Below are 13,499 nucleotides of genomic sequence, written 5' to 3'. Positions count from 1 at the left end.
ATGAATGCCTTGTAGGGGTTGTTGTTACAATGAAAATGACATGCAGCCAGGCACACTAGGACCAAGGACTTTTGGTTCTTAGAGACCCTACAAAATATTAGTACAGAGGATAGAGGGAATGATGTGTTTGTTGTAAATGTAAATGATAAATACTGGTACAAAAGATAGATTCCACCTCAAAGAAGGAGAGAGAGAGAGAGAGAGAGAGAGAGAGAGAGAGAGAGAGAGAGAGAGAGAGCAAAATTGGTAAAACTTTATAATAAGGTCTCATTAGTTAATGTTAGTTAATGCATTAGCTAACATTAACTAACAATGAGCAATACATTTGTTACAGTATTTATTATCCTTTGTTAATGTTAGTTAATACAAATTCAACTGTTCATTGTCAGTTAATGTTAGCTCAGGTCCATAATATTAACAGATACAGCATTCATTTATTTTAATGTAGGGGAGACCTGGTATGGTTTTAACATGTTGAGAGTTGTAACACTGTAAATTCCACCAATCAGGGATATTCTAGGAGTCCTATGATCATTTCAGTGTTTACCCAATTCGTACCTGATCCCATACAAATGGCTGTGAAGGCTGGACATAGGTACATGCAGATTTTATAAAGAAAAACAGATTAGTTAGAATATTTAACTTTTTTGACCAAAACTATATTTTGTTTAGTACTTTTGCAGATAAAAATCATTTTACCTTCAGGCAAAATATGATGCATATTTAACCTGCTCATTTCAAAACATTATGCTAATAAATCTTGCTAAACACTGGCTGACAGGAATGAGTGTTACAACCAACCCCTTGCATACAATTAAGAACAGTTTATTTTTAATTTTACAGAATGCCAAGATAATGAAAAAGAAAGACAGATAGAGGTGTGCCTTCCAGTGTTTTTCTTTTTTTTTTAAAGGAACTGATGAGGTTTTAAAGGGATAGTTCACTCAAAAATGACAATTTGATGTTCATCTGCTTACCCACAGTGCATCCAAGATGTAGGTGACTTTGTTTCTTCAGTAGAACACAAATGATGAATATTTAACTCCAACCAACTAGTCAAATAATGCAAGTGAATGGTAACAATTTATAAGAGTCAAAAAAAAAAAACATGCATAGACAAATCCAAATCCAAATAAAATTTTGACTATAAATTGTGTTACCATTCACTCGTTGACAGACGAGGTTGCAGTTAAAAATCATCATTTGTGTTCGACTGAAGAAACAAAGTCACCTACATCTTGGATGCGCTGGGGGTAAGCAGATAACAATCAAATTTTCATTTTTGGGTGAACTATCCCTTTAAAGAAAGGCAGGACAGTCAGATCAGTTGTGGAAAAAAAAAAAAAAAAAAAAAAAGCGATGAGGATTATGAGACCTTAGACAATGAAATTGTTGAATGAAATTCTTTGTATGGAGCTATTTGGCAACTAAGCCAAAAGAAGTGTGGTTAAAATGTGCACAATTCAGTTTCTGGGGCCACCAGCCTACAATCAAAATCAAGGGTTAACAACATTATTTATTTATTTATTTATTTTTTGTTAGGCCTACATGTTCTTTACACAGGTACACTAGAGTTGAGAGTTAATTAAGCATAAATACCATTAAAGAAGTTTGTTCTAGTATACTAATTAACACATACACACACACAAACTCCTGAGTAAAACAGTAAATGAATTTGAGTTATGGTCAATCACAGAAAGGGGCATTGTTTTTGATTGTTCTTATGGATTGTTTAAATAAACCTATTTTTGAAGCATGCTGCATAATGTGGCCTCTGTTTCTACTCTTTTTACAACTTCCCCCAGCATGTGTTACAACCTACCCTGGTAGTTGGGTAGTTTATATTTGTAACAAAGGCACACCATGTATTATACATCAACTCATAAGGGCTGTGACATTCTTGGCGAGGTTTGAATGGGTGGCTTTTGTAGTAAAAAAATGTGGCTGCTTTGTATAAAAATTTTGAGCACTCAGCTTTGTTTCTAATGATCATTACTAATATGTATTTATGAGTCTGGGCATAAACAAATCAATGTTTCAGTGCACCTGTTTAGCAAAAGAACAATTAGATGGTATTATCTGATAAATAGGTGCATATTGATTGATTTGCAATGAGGTGCTAGTGTAGAGATTTTTCCTCATCTTTGCTCCATGTTATCTGATTCAGTCTGTTGGCCAACGAAGCAGTGCTGTCCTTCATACAGTGCAGTTCATGCATAAAGATATTGGTTCTTTTATCTGCTGGGTCAGACTGCTATCTGACCAGATGCCAACCGCTCCAGAGTTTGTCACATGAAGAACTGTTTAGTACAGATCTGAATTTGATTGTCATCTTTTTAAATGCCTAAATGAACTAATTTACAAGAGAAAACACATCTTGTTCCAAAACAAATGCTCCAAATTTCTCTTATTACATGCCATTTAATGTCTTATTTAATGTATCTTATTACATGGCTCTCTGAAATACTTTATACTTTAATCATTCGTGACATTTCAGGATCAGTAATTCCAGGATTATGACCATCATCAATAGCAATGCTGTATAATGACCCATCCCCATATCTGCGGCCAGCGCTTCTTTCATGTTTGTCTTATCACACCACGGACTTGCTATCTCTCTTTTTATTCAAATGCAGCTGATGCCATCAGCTTTTGCGTTTAATTAACTAATAAAGTATTTCAACTCAAACAACAGGTTAGATATACATTATCCCTTACTTAAATGGGACTTCATATCTCATAATTGGGACTTTATTTATTTATTTTAAATTCTGACATTATTTTTCACAATTGTGACTTTCTTTCTTGTTATTGATTTAATATCTCTTAATTGCAACTTTATACTCTGTCACAAGAAACTGCAGCTTTATATATCTCACAATGTGACTTCATTATTATCTTATCTCAAAATTCCCCATTTTATTTTTTACTCTGGGTCAGAAATGGGCTCCAACAAAATAGTTTGATAAAACTGTACTATGTTTAATTGTCAGTCTATTACAAAATGCTTTTTACCTTCTGAATAGTGTGACAGGGTCAGCAAGCTTACACAGGACGCCCCAGCTCCTGATCCAAATATAGTCACCCTTTTCGGGTCGCCTTTGAAAGCCTGGATATTCTCTTTGATCCACCGGAGTGCTTGGATCTGGTCCAATAGCCCATAATTCCCTTTGGCTGCCTGGTCACCTGTACTCAGGAACCCTAGTGAAACAACAAACATACAAGAAAATAAATAAATACATTTTCAGAAAAAAAAAAAAAAAAAAAAAAAAGAAAAACAGAAAAAGCTTTTAAAATTGTTGCTTTCAAGTAATGCTTACTAACATCCATTATTTCGATAAAAAGTGTTTTTCCCATCTTTTCTATTTCTTAGGGATCTTTGGGCCATTTGATTAAAACTTGTTTTCATTCTAATTGTCCCCCCCCCCCCCCCCCCAAACCTCCCCACCCCAACTACAAATACGTACGCATAAGAATCACTGCACTTGACATCTGAATAGGCAGAGTAAAGAATTCTAAAAAGAGACTCTTAATGGCATGCCACGGTTACTTCATGTTAAGGGCACTAATGGCTGCCCTCAAAACCCTCTCATTATTTACCTTTGGACCCAATCTGTCCCACAACCCTTTCACTAAAGTCATCATTGTGAAGAAATAATCAAAAAGGCACCACTTCGGGTGCAAGACGTGTTGTTAAGGAACAGAGGATAGTTCAAGGTTGCATTTTAAACTCTAATAGGGTTGTTCAACTGCCTTTATGGAAAAGGCTGAGGTTACTTCCATGTTAATTGATGCAATTTAGCTACTCATTTAAAGTTGAATGTGGAGGTGCCCATATTTCCATTGGATTAAGGGTAATTCACTCAATTGACATAAAAATGATGGCTTGATGGCATTTTTGTGGAGGTCTCTGTGTTGATAAAAGCTAGATTCTAAACAAAATTAGCATTTGGATTGCTGAAGGAGGGCAGTCCCTTCTCATTTAATGGTGATTTGTCTTTAGGCTTTGTTTGACAAAATCACTTCTTATTTGAAGAGACACCACATCAAAGTGACAACATACAGCAACAGATATTTCCTCAAAGACTTTTAAATAAACCCCATTGCTCCCATCAGCTTACAGTTTATGTGCCAACCTCCTTTAACAAGCTTGTCATTGTGTACAAAATCACAAACAGGTTGACAAATTAGCTGACTGTCCTAAATCCATTAGCAAGACCCAGAAAAGCCTCAAGGGTGTCAATTCTGTTTCTTTGCCCGGTCTTGGATCTCCGATCCTGGCCTCTGGCAAAGGCACTTTCCTCATAGACCCGCTTAGGGGTTGGTCCCAGACAGCTCTGGACAAATAGGATGAGAAGCAAGGGAAGCAAAACTAGCCACTGTGGCATTTTGATAGAGGGACAGATCCAGTTGGTCATGCCTACACAGAAGGGGCTTGATGTGGGAGAGGGATTACAAAGCCCTGAACAGCATCGGTACTGTAGCTCAACTGGATAACCTAAGGCCATGGTCACATACAGAATGTCATCATGACACAGAGAGAGAGAGAGAAAATAAATAAATAATCAGTTGAGTTCATTCTAATATACAGTTTTATAGAATTTATACTGTAATCTTAATAGAAATATTCTGCTAGAAAGTATTGGGTGATATGTCAACATGCAGACTGTGAAGAATCATTCCTCAGTACAATCATCAATGATGCTACGGTCAGCCTTAATTCAGTCTTATGCCAACAAAATGAAATGGCAGTGTGACAAGGCACACCTGGTACTTATTGCAACTTGTCCACTATTGTGTCTCTTCTTTTTTTGAACCTGGTTTCACAACAGTCTATTCATAATGTGTTGCTCAAGACCACCTCTAAGGATACTTTCACTAGACTGAATGAATACTGAAAAGGACCATAAGGAGAAAGTGAGATATATCATGGTATGATATACTATGATATACTATTAATTTACTAATTCAAAACCCTGTAGATTCCCATAAAAAGCCCATTTATTGAATCTAATCTGGGGGGAAAAAAGCTGGAAGTATAATGACATCTAGTGACTTGAATGCAATTAACTGGGGTTTAGAGAAAAAAAAAAAAAAAAAAAAAAAAAATATATATATATATATATATATATATATATATATATATATATATATATATATATATATATAATTTGAACAAATTAGTTTGTTACAATTTTAAATAGAAGACTGATTAAAAAAAAAAAATAAAAAACATAAAATAAAAAAAAAAACATCTTCTCAGTCAAGATAATGTATACAAATATTAGGTCTATTAATCCTTTAGATTAAAACAATTATGTTTTGTTCATAAGTGAATTTTGTTGTGGACTACTATTTTAATAGGAAAGTTGAACTGTTGTGCAATGTCCTATGTATGGAGAACAGAAGTGATGAGTAAACTATGAATTAAGTTTGCTACTTCTTTCTCGTGTGCTTTATTGCTGCTTACTAACTCAAAATAACAGATACCACAAATTAATTGAAAAAAAAAAAAAAAAATACCATTGATTGATGTGAATATATAGTCATTAAGGAATTAATATTGTATACTAAAATATACTGTAAATGTTTCCAAATAGTTATTACAAAAAGGACAAAACAGGATGTCACTTTTTCTATTAATGTGATTAATGTGAAAATTTACAGAGGAAACATGAAGAAAAAAAATGTCCATTTACATGATGGTGATTCACTTATTTTTATTATTATTTTTTTTTTTTTTAATGAAAAAGTCTTCATTTGATTTGGCAGGAAACATTTTAAAATGACATTTAGTTAACTGAGTAACAACAACAACAACAACAACAACAAAAAGGAAAAGAAAAGGCTGGAATAATAATAACATCTAGTGACTTGAATGCAATTAACTGGGGTTTAGAGAAAAAAAATATATAATTTGACATAATTAATTAATTTGTTACAATTTTAAATAGAAGACTGATTCTTTAATGTATCTTCAGCAATGTGTTTTGCTGCAGACATTACAGATATAAGAAAGTCAGGAGCTTTTCACAAGGCCAGAAATACTGAATATTCCATAAATCCAAAAAGCTTGACAAGTGCATCATGCACCTACTGAAGGAGACCCACTGGCAGTCCTGGTTGACTTGGTGCCCTTCGTGAGATAAAATCAGGTTGGGGAAATGAAAATAAATAAACAATTAAACGACTATTTTAAAAAAAAGTATGACAATAGATAGATAGATAGATAGATAGATAGATAGATAGATAGATAGATAGATAGATAGATAGATAGATAGATAGATAGATAGATAGATAGATAGATAGATAGATAGATAAGCTTCTTCTAAAGCTTAATATGACAATGTTTTTTTTTTTTTTTTTTTTTACTTTACAGAGTATTACATTAATACTTGCCCACTGTTCTGGACAGTTTTGTATTAGTGTTTAGATTGACACGCCGTAACATTCAACAAGGATTGATGCAGTTCCCGGTATGTTGTTTAAAGTAAGACCCTCACTAATCCTTTGCTGTATTAAATGGTGAAGCCAGCAAGAGCTGCACGTTGAAATGTAGGTCACCCCTGCAAATACTATTGGAGAGATCAGAAGGCTGAGCGACAGTCAAAAAAAGATCTTGCCAGGCTCACAGCAAGCTGCTGTCGCTAAAACACTTCCAACTGCATCCTAAACCCACCTCAGCAGGATGCATGGAAGGAAAGGGCGCTCATGCTGATGTCACCACCGCGGTGTAAGCAGCACAGTTATACACTATAGCAACAATTCCCAAATATGTCTGACAGTTATGACTTCTAGGGGATCAGTAAAGTAAACAGGGAACCTAAGAGCATGACAGGGTAAATAAATATAATACTTGATACTTGAGTAAATAAATAAATAATAATAAATGGTTGAAATGTCTAGAATGGATAGAAGAGCACGTTTATTCTGTGGAACACAAAAGGAGAAGTTAAAGGCATAGTAAAAGGCCATAAAGGCACCCAAAAATGAAAATTATGTCATCATTTACTTCCCCTCATATCGACCCTCAAACCTGTATGCATTTCTTTTTTTTTTTTTTTCACAAAAGAAGATATTTTGAAGAATGTTGATAACCAAACAGTTTCAGTTCCCATTGACTTCCATTCCATTATTTTGTCCATACAATGAAAGTCAATGGGAACTGAAACTGTTTTGTTGCCAACATTCCTCAAAATATTGTCTTTTACATTCCACAGAAGATCATCTCCTTGTTTCATGAAAAAAATGAAGATCATACAGGTTTGGCATAAATAATGATATATTTGATATATTTTATGTACCTTTTATGATGGCCTGTAAGATGATGGATGATGTAGGCAACCATAAACTATGCAGATAAACCTCAAGGGAGGAGGAGAAAGGATAAGAGCATTAGTAATCTCAAGGCTGAATCAAAAGTTTCACATTATGCTGCAAAATGTATTAGATCGTATTTGATTTCTGTTATAGGACCTTACTGCCATTCTTGAAAACAAAACCAAATTTCCCATTGGGGATGTACTGTTTTGTTTTGATTATTATTATTATTTTTTTTAATAAATATATATTTCTGTACACACATATCAAAAACCAACTTTTGTCCTTTAGATTTTTAATGACTTTGGGAGCTGAAGCATGAATCGAAAACACCTTGTAGCTAAATCTTATAAACCTGACAGTTCCGAATTTTGTACCGATTTATTAAAAAGTATTGCAATAGCTCTGTTTACTTTGTTTCTCGTCAATGACCTGGTACTTCTATCTGACTATTGATTAGTTTCATAAACATACAGTAGCTTTAGTCAAGACATTTAAACATGCATGAAGTTGATTGGAATGCTTTCTATCTTAACTACATCACATTCAAGAGAATAACTGTGAGCGAAATAATGTACATTGATTTAATTTCTCTGTGATGACCCTCTAATATTATAAACTGCATAATAACAGCCACAATCATCAAAACGTGTCTTTAATGCCAAATATTTATTTTGGCTTCCCTGTGTATATTTAGCAGCAGACATTAACTGATGTTTTTATTTTTTTTATTTTTTAATCAAAATGTGCAAAAGAGGAGAGAGGGGAAGAATAAATTAACAGAAAGACCATATTCTGACAGGCTGATGGTAATAGTGTCTAATTGTGCTCACTGTCAGGAATTGGCTCTCAGATGAAATGTTAATTTTCCAAGAAGGAGAAGTGAGAGGAACATTCTAGATTAGCTCAACTGAGGTCGAGGTATTGGTCAATGTCTTTGCTTCAGAATGACATCAGAAGAGCGGTAATTAAGTCTGGTCTGGCACACCTAAGGTGCAGGTGCTGGTTATAATGATCACCATTAGGCCTAATGGGAAATTAACCTCAGTCCATCAACTCCTCTCAATGCATTCACACTAAACCTCAATCTCCTGTTGAGTTGACTTTTTGAAGAATATAATGGATACTTTTTTTTCAGTATCATGAAAGTGAATGTAGCTCTTGGTTATGAGAGAGAGAAGTAGCTATAACTGTTTTGTGAATGAATAGTTGTTTTGAGTCAGATGAATCAATGAATCAGTTGATCCAGTTCACAAAAACAAAAAACAACAACAACAACAACAACAACAACAACAACAACAACAACAACAACAACAACAACAACAACAACAACAACAACAACAACAACAACAACAACAACAACAACAAAACGGCCTGACTAATTAGAAAATGCAATGTTCCGGATCTCAAGTTCAATTCATTGAGTCAATGATATGGTCACAGTGATTAACAACCCAGATTCTGAGTGAATGAATGGTTAGTTCATCCAAAAATGAAAATTCTGTCATCATTTACTCACACTTATGTCATTCGAAACCAGCAAGATTTTTTTTTTCTTCTGTGAAATATAAAATATATTATTACACATTTTGAACATCTTTCAAGATATCAACTTTGCATTACACAGAAGAAAGAAAATCATTCAGGTAACTAAATAATGACAGAATTCCCATTTCCACAGTCAGTGTTTGTTTTTTGTTTGTTTGTTTTTTTGCTGGCCAAAAAATGCCAGCCAGGGCCAGCATTAAACTTTCATGGCCCCAGATTATTTTGTTGTATGAATATCTGAACAAGCAATACATCAAAAGAAGGAACAGACACTCTGCTTTAAAAAAAAATAAAAAAAAAAATAATTAAAAAAAATAAATAAATAAAGAACCAAACAAACAAATATCTAGCTTCATGCATTCTTTGTTTAATCAATGTGGGTAAAAAACAAAAATAAATACATTTCAGAGACTTCTTCTAGATCGGATTCCAAAGCATAGATGGAGTAGATAGAGTCCATCAACATCCAACCATTTTCATGACAACATTTTCACCCTTGAAAAATCAACTCTTTAGTGGAACATTAGCTGACACGGTTGAACAGGCTTTATTATTTAGCAATTCTGTTGTTTACTGTTGGATATGCAAATGAGGAGCCCCTCAATCATGCAGTACCCACTTACCCTGAGCCTGTCCACGTCATGTCAAGATGTGTTAATGCCATGTCTGCCAAGCCTGAGCTCCTTCGCAAGAAGGCTGCTACACCTGTGTCTTCGGACAGGATGGCGGCTATGCTGGTGTCTTCAGATAAGATGGCTGCCAAGCCTGAGCCCTCAGACAAGATGGCCGCCATGCCAGAGTCTCATTACGCCAGAACCTCAATATGCCAGAGCCTCTCCACGTCACGGCCGCCATGCCAGAGTTATTGACCAGGATGGTTACCATACCAGAGGCTCCAACCAAGATTACCCCTATGACAGAATCTACAGCAGTCAAGGATGTCACTTCAAAGTTCCCAGTCATGTCACACGTTGTTAACAAGGTTAAGGCAGATTTTAGGTGCAAGAGATTGGTGTCAAGTTTGGATGATGCACCACTTATGATGGTGCATGCAGCTGGTATCTCTGTAGTGGTCCCAAGTCAAGAGGTGGTCCCACTGACAACTACACTCCACATCACTACAATGGCCATTATATACCGCATACATCTATGTCTGCTTTAAAGTCTGTTTCAGCCCAAGAGTCTGCTTCAAATCCTGATTTTGTCCACAAGTCTGCTTCCAAGTCTGCTTCAGCCCAAGAGTCTGCTTCAAAGCCTGATTTTGTCCACAAGTCTGCTTCAGCCTGAAAGTCTGCTTCCAAGCCTGCCTTAAGGTCTGCGCCATTTCACGGGTCTTCTCCAGAACCTGTTTAAACCATTGAGATCTCTGTCTGCCCTGTTATGACCACAGAGGTTGACAGAGTTCCCTGCCTGCCTTGATACGACCACGGAGGTCATCCCTAAGTTTCATGTCTGTCTCGACACAACCACTGAGGTCATACATGCACTTTCTGAAAACCAGAGACAATTTTCTGATCCTGTCCATGGAGGGTGCTCTCAATCTCCCTGCCTGTTCTGACAAGGCACCTGTGAACAATACTAACCTCTCTGTGTTTTGTGTTTCAGTTTTGCCTGATGTAGCTTTGCCTGTTCCACTAGATAAGCCCTGGGGGTCTTCACTCTTGTCTGATCTGCTATAGTGGTCTTCTGCTCTGCCGTGGAGGACTACAGTCTCATCTGATCTGCTACAGTGGTCTTCTGCTCCGCTGGGAGGACAACAATCTTGTCTGAATGGCTATGTTGGTCATCCGGCTCCACCCTTGAGGTCATCTGACCTATCGACCCAGCTTGAGCTACCCCGACCACTGCTCCTTGGACCAGGTTTATCACTGCTCCATGGACCAGGCCCACCACAGCACCACTGGCCAAGCTCCTCATTGCTCCATAGACCAGACCCACCATTACTTCACTGCCTAGAACCTCCATTGCTCCATATTCTAGAGTTGTCATTGCTTCATGGACTAGGTCCACCACTGAGTCATGGTCTAGATTTGTTACTGCCCAATGAACCTGGCCCGCCACTGTCTTGTCAAGTTTTTCCTGTTTCATGGACCAGACCCGCCAATGCTCCACAGCCTGCCACTGCTCTGTGGTCCAGGTCCACCTATGCTCCACAGCCCAGGTCTGCCTATGCTCCATGGCCCAGGTCCTCCTATGCTCCACAGTCCAGGTTCACCCAGGTTCCATGGCCTAGATACACCCATGCCCTATGGTCCAGGTCTGCCTCTGCTCCATGACCCAGGCTTGTGGTCCAGGTCCATTTAGATCCTCATCTCAATCTCATGAGACAATGCTGCAGACATTACAGTTGTGTCATAAATTATGGAGTACTCCATTAATGGCAGGGAAAGAGTTAAATGCCATGCACAGATATTGTACGGCTTCAGAATACTTCATTAAATTTTTATGGTATTTTTGTGTCGTTTTTGACACTTGAAAGGTCCAGTCCCAATTGAATGTAAACTCGCATGGACCATAACAATACATAGCACTTCACTTAAAATGTATAATTTTGTGTTAGAAAGAAATCCCACCACATGACTATGAATAATGTTACAATTTAAATTTTTCACTAAACGACACTTTAATTGGTAAAAGACTACAACCATGATGCATAAAAACCACCAAACAAATTCGGATTCACTCACTGCATCTCAAATACACAAAAAAATCTTTTTTTTTCCCCTAATTGCACTGATTATGATCAATGATGGGTTATAAAACTGATAAAAATACTGACAATATGTTACTTTGAGATTCATATTGCTCCTTTCTTAAAAATATAAAAATATATATCTCTGTTCAATGAGCATTTATGATTTAGCACAGATCACAGATGGACATGAATAAATCATGTCTTGTATTCTTTGTTATTCATGTAGAGTATCAAGCGAAAAAAACGATAAACACATGGTTTTTGCAATAATCCCTTTTTTCTGTTTGATAAAGATGTGCCTTAAAGGGTTTATTTGACATTGCTGCTTAGTTTCTTTATCTGTGTATTTGAGGCCTTAACAAGTAAACAAAGTCCATTTTTATGCCTGTCTGCAGCAGCATTTTTTTTTCAACACATTTAATGGGAGGAATAAATAAATAAATAAATAAATAAATAAATAAATAAATAAATAAATAAATAAATAAATAGCATTAGTAGTAGTAGTATTTATATGTATACTCATTTCTTCCAGCTAAGATGTAGGATATTAACCTTTTAAAACCTTAAGCATAATCACAATGTAAGAAAAAAAATCAATTTAATGTCATATCTGCCAAGAGAAATGTTACACAATCATCTGTAATGTACCGGCCACAGATATCATCACTGAGTGGAATATCATTAATACTATTTCCACACTACTGTAAGAAAACCAATGGACTGGAATATTTATATATATATATACACACACACAAGGTATTAGATATCTCTGTGGGTTTATTTAACTTAGCAAGCTGCTATTTACAGCTTTAAAATTGCACATCTAGTGAAATCCGCATTTATTAGCACGCCCTGCAGCATGGGTATAATTATGGAAGCAGATGCCACACATATTAGGGTTTTCGCTGAAGAGCCAAGCCATTGACCCGGCTGCTCAGTGGTGGCACAGCAACTGTGGCGACGGGACGTGACATCTCCGATTCCTCCTTCAGGGAACGAGGGTTACATATGTAACAGAGATGTTCCCTTTCAGTCTGTCATGTTCTACATCACGTCAACTGAACCGACGAATTGGGATTCCTAATAAAATGTAACTGTTGCTAACCCTTCCAGTGCCCTGCATAAGCCTCCTACCAAGGGAAAGGCATGGGGCTGCCAACAGAGAAGCCGTTCCATGGAATAATACACATATGTGATCACCGCATGGATCACAACATATGGACACTAGCTTAGCACAGGTTCCACCAATGCATACAAGTGTTAGGCCTGGCGTCAGAAGCTCTGTCACTTCTGACTGCTGAGGGTGATGGAGGAACTCAACAGGGTATGACAAGCGGGGAACTCCACTGGAGCAAATAAGTGCACTTTGCAGTCCATAGGAGGGGAATGGCGCACAAGCCGACACTTAGCGGGTCCCTCACGCTCCTGGCCATTCGGGCATGTACATGGGAGGATACTGGCTCTACATGAAGACTATAGAATCTAGCGAACATGTTGGATGTCACCCAGTCCACAGCTCGACATATATCTGCCAGCAAGGCGCCGTGCGCCAGCGCCCAAGAAGAAGCTATACTTCTAGTTGAGTGACCACTCAACCCGAGCGGGCAAGGCATGCATTAGGATTGATACGCCAAGGCGATAGCATTCCACTATCGAATGGGTCATCCTCTGTTTGGAGACAGCCTTTCCCTTCTGCTAGCCTCCATAACAGACAAAGAGCCTCTCTGGGGTCCTGAAGCTCTGCGTTCGGTCCATGTACAGGCGCAAAACATGGATGGGACAAAGCAAAGCTAGGGCAAATCCCAAAAGGAAGAGTGAGAAGCGAGGATGATTTAACCTTCTCACCCCCCCTAAGGAAACCGATGATCAGGTCATGCTTTCCAAGAGACTTACCATCAACTGCAACGTGGAGATTCCAAAGGTCTGGACGCGGATA

At 37.1% G+C, this 13,499-nt stretch overlaps 1 protein-coding gene across 3 annotated transcripts in view; it reads right to left on the bottom strand.

Moving 5' to 3' along the window:
* Positions 1-13,499, bottom strand: part of nlgn4xa (neuroligin 4 X-linked a) — a 126,371-nt gene that overhangs the window by 15,341 nt on the left and 97,531 nt on the right. For 2 of the 3 annotated variants that reach the window (XM_067402891.1, XM_067402892.1), the window contains exon 4: positions 3,016-3,201. In XM_067402891.1, the coding sequence (XP_067258992.1) occupies positions 3,016-3,201 (186 nt within the window). Of the gene's footprint in view, positions 1-69; positions 88-2,374; positions 2,377-3,008; positions 3,202-13,499 lie in introns of all 3 variants that reach the window. The other variant, XM_067402893.1, reaches the window with a different exon arrangement.

Source organism: Chanodichthys erythropterus, chromosome 12 (assembly GCF_024489055.1).
Source record: "Chanodichthys erythropterus isolate Z2021 chromosome 12, ASM2448905v1, whole genome shotgun sequence".
Lineage (NCBI taxonomy): Eukaryota > Metazoa > Chordata > Actinopteri > Cypriniformes > Xenocyprididae > Chanodichthys > Chanodichthys erythropterus.
The sequence above is the reverse complement of the archived record's forward strand: the minus strand, read 5'-3'. Positions and strand labels throughout refer to the sequence as shown.